At 27.7% G+C, this 7870-nt stretch overlaps 1 protein-coding gene across 2 annotated transcripts; it reads left to right on the forward strand.

Moving 5' to 3' along the window:
* Positions 1 to 1810: 1810 nt before the first annotated feature.
* LOC107495100 (uncharacterized) lies at positions 1811 to 7061 on the forward strand. 2 transcript variants are annotated; one of them, XM_052262783.1, is made up of 6 exons: positions 1811 to 1854; positions 1948 to 2277; positions 4524 to 4658; positions 5597 to 5653; positions 6033 to 6087; positions 6525 to 7061. In XM_052262783.1, the coding sequence occupies exons 3-6, from the start codon at positions 4629 to 4631 to the stop codon at positions 6965 to 6967; spliced, it is 585 nt and encodes a 194-aa protein (XP_052118743.1). In that variant the 5' UTR covers positions 1811 to 1854; positions 1948 to 2277; positions 4524 to 4628; the 3' UTR covers positions 6968 to 7061. The 2 variants fall into 2 exon arrangements, with proteins under 2 accessions (XP_052118743.1, XP_020980915.2); XM_021125256.2 differs by lacking the exon at positions 6033 to 6087.
* Positions 7062 to 7870: the final 809 nt, after the last annotated feature.

Below are 7870 nucleotides of genomic sequence, written 5' to 3' on the forward strand. Positions count from 1 at the left end.
AAGTAGTGCCCATTTTAAGTTTAAAAAGTTAAATCTGTTTTATTTGTCGAATTTTATTAAAAATTGACACTATATTTTAAACTTTTAGATAGTTAATGTTTAAAACCTTTATTAAAACCATAAATTTAAAGGTCTATATTAAAATAAATATTATAAAATAATTTTATAAATAAGATATTTTAAAATATAAAATATTTATCTCAAAAACTAGGGTTATTTTAGTCTTTTTTGCACTGGCTACAGGATAAATCTAAACTTGGTTACTTATTCGTACAAAGAATATCATATTCCTGTTCTTATTAGTGGAATATGTGATAATTTTTCAATACTTTTTATTCTTATATTCAGAGTCTTTATTATTATCTTTTTTTTCTTCATCTCAACACCACCACAACTTATCTCCAATATAATTATTATTATAGATATTAAATTTAAATGTTAAATTTTAATCTTAACTTTTTATAAATGAAAATTATAAAACAATTTTAACAAAAGATAATTAATTTAAAATATTATATATACTAAAATTAGTTATAATATTTTTGTGTATAAATATATATGATTTTATTTATTTTTAATATATATTTTATATAAATAATTAATTTAATAGTTAATTTTGATTTACGTCTAGTGATGTTTTCAATAAATATATAAAGTATTAATCGATCATAAACTATTATTAAAAATGATCAACAAGGGATTATTAAAAAATAAATTCTTTTAGCTACTAATTGAAACACTTACAAATTAAAGTGATTAATGACTGTATATTATATCCCTCCTTTGAATAAAAAAAACTTGGACATAGTTGAAATAGCAGACAATTGAGTTAGACTTAGACACCAGCGAGGTTACTGTCTTCTTTATTATTATTTAAATAATTTTTTTAACAGAGGAATAGTATTGTCCCAAAATAAAAAGGTTGAGAGTCGAAGTGTCCTTTTTTTAGACAAAAATCACTTTGTCCTTCGTAAAAATGGACAAAAACCGAATTAGATATTTACTCACCATTTAAATATGGCACAATTAATAATCAATTTGAAGCTGATAGACTGTTTTTTTAGCAGTCATGATAAATTAACAATGAGTGGTATTTGACAAATAAATTTAAAGATAAAAATAATATGAATTTAAAATTTAAATTTAAATTTTTAATCATATTTAAATATTAAAAAATAAATAAATAACTATTTTTAATGAACAATAACATTTAATTACTTAGAATATACTCATCAGAGACATTCGATTCCATTAGCGGGTTATATAATGCAATATATATAGCAATAAACGTTTTGAGGTACTTGAATAATAATTATGTAAGCACTAGATGAAAAAATAATTTTTTTTTAATTACTATATATCTATACATACTAGAATTCAAGAGAAAACATCACCAACGTAAAATTTTCATAGAATTTAGAATTTTTTTAAAATTTTTTTTTTATTTTTTTGTTTTTATAGTCTATCCATAGAATAGGTTTATTAGATTTCAAAATCTATAGTCAATTTTTTTTTTTTTCGGTTGAGAGTCGGGGTCCTAGGACCCAAAACTAAACAGCAGGGATAGAAATTAATCGGGGTAATGATACTCCTCTGGTGTTTTCATCTAAGCATTGCCTAATACTTGAAGGAGGCAAATCAAGAAGAGTTAAGGGATAGATAATTGTAATAAGTATGTACACAGCAGAAGAGTTATTTCAAACCCATTTTTTTCTTTTTTTGATTTTTCTTTTTCGGACAAAGTTCAAGCCCAAAAGCCCAACAAATAAAATAAAAAAATGAGGTTAGGAAGAAGAAAAGGTAAAGAAGACAGAAAAACAGCTATGACTTCTGATTCTTCACCCATCAACAACGGTAGATAGTTCTCTTCTTCTTCTTCTTTTTGGTCTTCTTTCCATTTTGTAATATTTTTAATTTTATTTTTTATTTAAACCTTTTTGGTTTCAGTTCCTTCATCTCCAACAATTCCTCTTCAAGCTCAACCGGCATCACCTTCTCCTCCCTTGGCGATGCTTCTCGCCGCAATCATCGTCGTTGAACTCTTCCATGCCGTCCGCCTTCGATACCCCGCCAGTGCATTGTTCCCGGTTTGTCGTAGCCACTAATGCTCCACCTACTCCAATGTGATTCAGAGGCTCCTGAAGGATTATTCTCCGGTAGAGAAATTTTCGATTCCGACACAAAGTTTCATGAGTTTTATGAGGAGTTCTATCGGTCTGTGAAGAATAGGGGAGTGGCAAATTCGGGGATTGATGAAGCTGGAAGTTGAAAACCAGGGTATGATGGGTTAATTCTATCATTGATTTTCTTTTATGATCTTTTCCTTTTATTCAAAATCAATATCTCTCGAGCTTTATATTTCTATACAAAAAATTAACAGAAAATAGCTAACAATTTTTTCTGGGTTAATTGCATTTTTTTTCTCTACCAATTGAATCTAATTTGCTATGGTTATTGTAGCTTATGTTTTGCTTTTACATAAATATTAGGAACTATGTTGAATTATTTATCAGAGGTATTACTATATTAGTCATTCTGGCATGGCTTTATATCAAGAATTATGAGGAATCTATTAGTTTTCTTTTAAATGTCTTCTCTGACATCGATATCAATGTATCAATATCTATTATTAGATACTAGAGATTACAGATTAAATACAATTGGATATAAGTTTTGTGTCTTGGAAGGCAATTTTCTTTTATTTAAGTGAAAGAGCTAAATCAGATCATGGGTTAAAGGTCATTTCATTTATTTAAAAATGCTAATATATTACATGAATTGAGATAAGTATATATGAATAGTGTACTTTTCTCTTGAATGAGAATGAGAATATCATACCCAGTATCTCATCAGCTATGGCTAAGTGAATAGCCTTTGAATTTTTTAGTGGTTGATTGCTGTGAAATTTAGGATGAAGTCATTCTTAGGGGTAACTATTTATTTTCAGTTCTCAGAAGTGTTTATGTAGAGTTGTCAACTATAGTCTAGGAGGTTAGGACAGTTAAGGTAGGTAGTATTTCTCTATAGATACAAGTTCATTTTGATAGAAAGTAACCTTGAAAATTGTGTAGTTGATGTGATTGGTTAGGTACACGTTTGTTGAATTTTATTATTGTTATGGTCTTTGTGAGAGAGGATTCTGTTCATGTGATTTTAAGCATGTATGTTATTTATTAGGTTATGCAAAGTTGTTTTAGATGCATTAGGAGAATGTCTTCATTCATTCTTTTCATATTGTACTTCACTTTTCCTCTCTCAGTTTGACTGAGAAAAGAGTTTCATCCTTCTCTTCTCCTCATTTTTATAAAAATATTAAAGAAGAATGTAATATGATTCTGTCATATTCTCCTATTGTTTTCTTTAATTTCAGCTCCTTCTTTGTAATTTTATTCAATTTCTTGAAATTTCATCATGTTTTGGTGCTTCGGGATCTGTATTCGGGAGCTATGCATAGATGACTTTGTGATTCCCACAATTTCATTGATTTATTGCTAGAATCATGTGATTTTGATATGAATGTGGTTTATATGTTCATTTTCATTTATGAATAATGTAGTTCCTTCATATCATCATATGTTCTACTATCTATCTGTTCAAAATAAGTTCTTTTATATATCCTATGTTTTTCTTGATAATTGTGGTTAGATTAGGATTATTGTTATAAGGTTGTTGGTTTTGCACATTATCATGCTGATATCATTAGTATATATGTATTGTGGTGTTTAGGATATAAGCTTCTTAGTTAATTCAGTTTCTCATTTTATAGTTCATTGATCAGTTTTGAGTGGTAATTAGACAAATTTGGTGTTCTTTTATTCTTAATAATTTGGAACTAATAGCTGTGATGGGAGTTGATTTTTGTCAAAGTGCTCATCAAATTATAGTTAATTCAATTTCTCATTTTATACTTCATTGATCAGTTTTGAGTGGTAATTAGACAAATTTAATGGTTCTTTTTTAGTAATTTAGATCTAATAGTTGTGATGAGAGTTGGTTTTTGTTAAAGTGCTCATCAAATCATAGTATGTATAGATTGTTTCGCAATCAGTTCTAGAGAGGTGAGGTTCTATTTTTTATTATTATATGCTTCAAATGGTTAAAAATATAATGTGAATTCCATTCTTCTGAAGTTATGATGGGATGTTAGTTTGAATGATGTTATTTATGATCTCATCTCATTCTTTTATACATGATTCTGATGTCAGTCAAAGTTGTTGCTTCCTCATTTTATTTTGTCAGTTTCGAAGTTATGCTGGGATGTTAGTTTTTAAATTTTTCTTCAAAAACAAAAAATAGATTAGATGTGGTTAGGTGGGGAAAATGATTTTCTTCCCTGTTTTTTAATGTACCCTCACATGAAAAATCAGATTTTGGTGGTTTGGTGGGAGAAATGACATCATCTTCTATAACAAATAGTACTATCTTCTATTATTCTATCAAAAAAGTTATTTGGTTAATGAGAGTAGGTATCGTTACTTGTGACTAACTCCCCTTTGTCATTTGTTGCAAATCAATCCCATCAGCAAGTACTTTCATGGCCTCTCTGGTTATAGGTTTTCTTTCAAAAAAGAAAAACATTTCCCTTCTACAAATCACGTCAGATCTCCTGCTCTTCATTCTTCGGATGGATGATTATCTGCCTTCTGCACATTCGATTGGTAGGTGTTGATTGCTGTCAAATTTTCGATGATGTGATGGTCATTCATACTGTTTTGACTCATAATCAGTGCTCATCCTTCTTTCCAGCGTAGTCCTTATATGTATGTATTTCCTTAAGAAATATACTCTCGAATGAATATATCAACTCCACTTTTGATTGGTTTCAAAGTGAGTGTTATATACACAATGATCTTTTATTTTTTTCCTTCCATGGTTTAAATTTTTTAATTTAAATCCTGAATTGGTTTCATTTCTCTGTCTATAAATTGGATCCTAAGTTTTACAAGTCTGCTGCATTACTTCCATGCTTTAAAAGTATTCTGAAAAGCCTTTCTACTTATTCTTATTTTATTTTTTGAAAGTCAAGGTTATAAGTGTATGCAGTGCGAAAACAAGTTATACTCATTCATTCTCATTCATTCTCTTCAAATGAACTTATAGGGGTTCTTTGATTTCTTTTTTGGTTATATATAACTGAAGTGGTGTCTAAGAAAGAAGTACTACTTTATTCGAAATACCATTATAGTGAACATTAGTTGGTTCTAAATTTCTTTAGCTTGATTAAAATTTCATAAAATGTCTCAATCTTATGCTACTGCAAGATTATATAGAAAAAATTATTTAAAGAGAAAGAGAGAGCAACAAGTTGAAGATAGAAGAGGTCAGTTTTGCTATATTCACTTTTGGGTTTTTTTGAAAGAAATTAAAATTTACATTTTTTCATTACAGATGTTTTTTACTATTGTAAAATCGGTGTTCAATTAATATTATTGGTTAGATTTCTATGCTTTATTTTTGATGTTGTTCCTACTTCTAATATTTCTCTTATTTTAAGTTCAAATATATTGGTATGTGGTATTTATTAACTTACCTGTTTAATTTTTTTTATCTTCCCATAGTTTTAATTTTACATTTAAAGTTCTTTTTTTTTCTTTAGGGAGATCAATTATTTTGCAAGATACTCCAATTATTAATGCCAATTTCATATTATCAGGTATGAGTTTATTGTTTTAAATTTTCTAATTTCTTCGTTAACTTAGAAAGTATAGTTATTATTTACATTATTTTTTCAATTATTTTAAAATATAAAAAGGACTCTTTTCTAATCATTGTTATCATGTTTATATTTTTTTGTCTATTTATTTGGTTTATATATTTTATTATTGAATTAATTTTTGTATATTTTATTTTTTTATGTTGTTTATTATGCATTTAGTTATTAATAAATTCATAATTTATGATTGTCTGTTTAAATATTTCTTTGACGTGTATATCTTTATATTTGATTTATTTATAATAAGTTTTTTTTGTTTCATAATAAAAACCCAAATTAAAATGACTCTAAAATATATGATCCTACTGTAAATTCTTAGAATGATCTTTGGTCTCCTGTTGATCATCCACTTTTTTCACAAAGTGAAGTTCAAGGTATTTCAGTATATTTATAATTGATTTATTTATGGAGTTTGTATTTTTCGTATTAATTTAGATATATTCTACTCATTCGGTATATTTAGTCACGTTATGTTCCTTTTATAATTTTAATATTCTGGTCGTAATAAAATTTATATGACATTTTTTTACCAAATATAATATGAAAAAAATAGTATTCATTGATTTTAAATACTTTCAATACAAGTGTCTCAAATTTGGTTAGATTATTATTATTATCAAATATTTATATTTTCAATTTGTAGACAATGGGTATCCAGTGAATAATTTCTGAATCTTTAATTGTTTTACTGGTATATTTTTTTAAGTAAAAAAAATTAAGAAGCATTTAAGTCTTCATTTAATATAATTTTTTACTTAGTTAAATTTGTAAGGATTTGTTTATTATTTAAATTTTTTATTCATTTTTGTAGGTTGTCTCGATATTGGTGACCCTGTGTATACTTGTCTATATTGTGATGCGTCGTTTTGGTTACTAGAGCGGGTTGAAAAACAGTCAAGAATTAATCAACCTCTTTTTACACTTTGTTGTTTTCAAGAAAAAATTCAATTACCGTATCTTCAGGAAGCTCCAGATTTATTATATAATTTGATTCATGGTCATGATAGTAAGTCTTTACAGTTTCAGAAAAAAATTCGGTATTATAATAGTATGTTTGCTTTCACTTCTCTTGGTGGTAAAGTAATAGACTCAGTGAATGATGAAACTGGCCCACCACAATTCATTATAAGTGGCCAAAATTATCATAGAATTGGAAGTTTATTACCTCAGGCTGGTCAAGTTCCGAAATTTGCCCAATTATACATATATGACACAAAACATGAGTTAACGCATAGAGAAGGAATATTTGGGTAAGGTCAACTCTTACAAAAATTTTGTTATGATTGTTTGTAATTTTAATTAGTTTCTTTTATTTTCAATTTAATTTTTAGTTGGTAAGATACTAATATGGATGTAACTTTGATTATTATAATCAAAATGTTCGTATCTTATTGTTTAAATATTGTTGTTAAGATTCATTCTAATTATAAAAAAAGCATGTTTTTTCATTTTAAGTAAAATTACTTAGTAATATTGTGATACTATTTTTCTTAATTATAAGCAAAGTTCAAATATAGATAGACAGCTGATAATTGATTTGACCCAAATGATTGATCAACACAATCATTTAGAAGAGTGAGGGAATTCCATGAGAATCACCCGTCTGAGGTGTTTTCTTTGAAATTGTTTAGTCAAAGAGGACGTGATCGAAAAGTTTATAATTATCTTTCGTGCGATGAAGTTGCTGCTTTGGTTGTTGGTGATTTTGATTCTTCTGATACTGGTCGTGATGTCATTGTTAAATCTGCAGCTGGCCAACTTCAAAGAATATATGAGACACATGCTTTATACTGGCCATTGCAATATCCCTTGCTTTTTCCTTACGGGGAAGATGGTTACAATTGGGTATTTCTTATCGAGATATTCAGATATAAATGTTGCAGGGAGAAGGACTAGAGTATCCATGCGAGAATTTATCTGTTTTTGTTTGCAAATGAGAGAGCATGAGAATAGCATTATTCATAAGTCTAGAAGATTGTTCCAACAGTTTGTTGTTGATTCATTCTCTATGATTGAGTCACAGAGGCTTTATGAAATCAGGAAAAAACAGAGCACAATTAGAGGATAAGTCTTACAAGGTATTGAAGAAGCTATGCGACGCGGTGATACTGAAGCATCATCAATTGTTACTCGAGTGATTTTGCCTTCTTCCTTCAC

Source organism: Arachis duranensis, chromosome 6 (genome assembly GCF_000817695.3).
Source record: "Arachis duranensis cultivar V14167 chromosome 6, aradu.V14167.gnm2.J7QH, whole genome shotgun sequence".
NCBI classification, from domain to species: Eukaryota; Viridiplantae; Streptophyta; class Magnoliopsida; order Fabales; family Fabaceae; genus Arachis; species Arachis duranensis.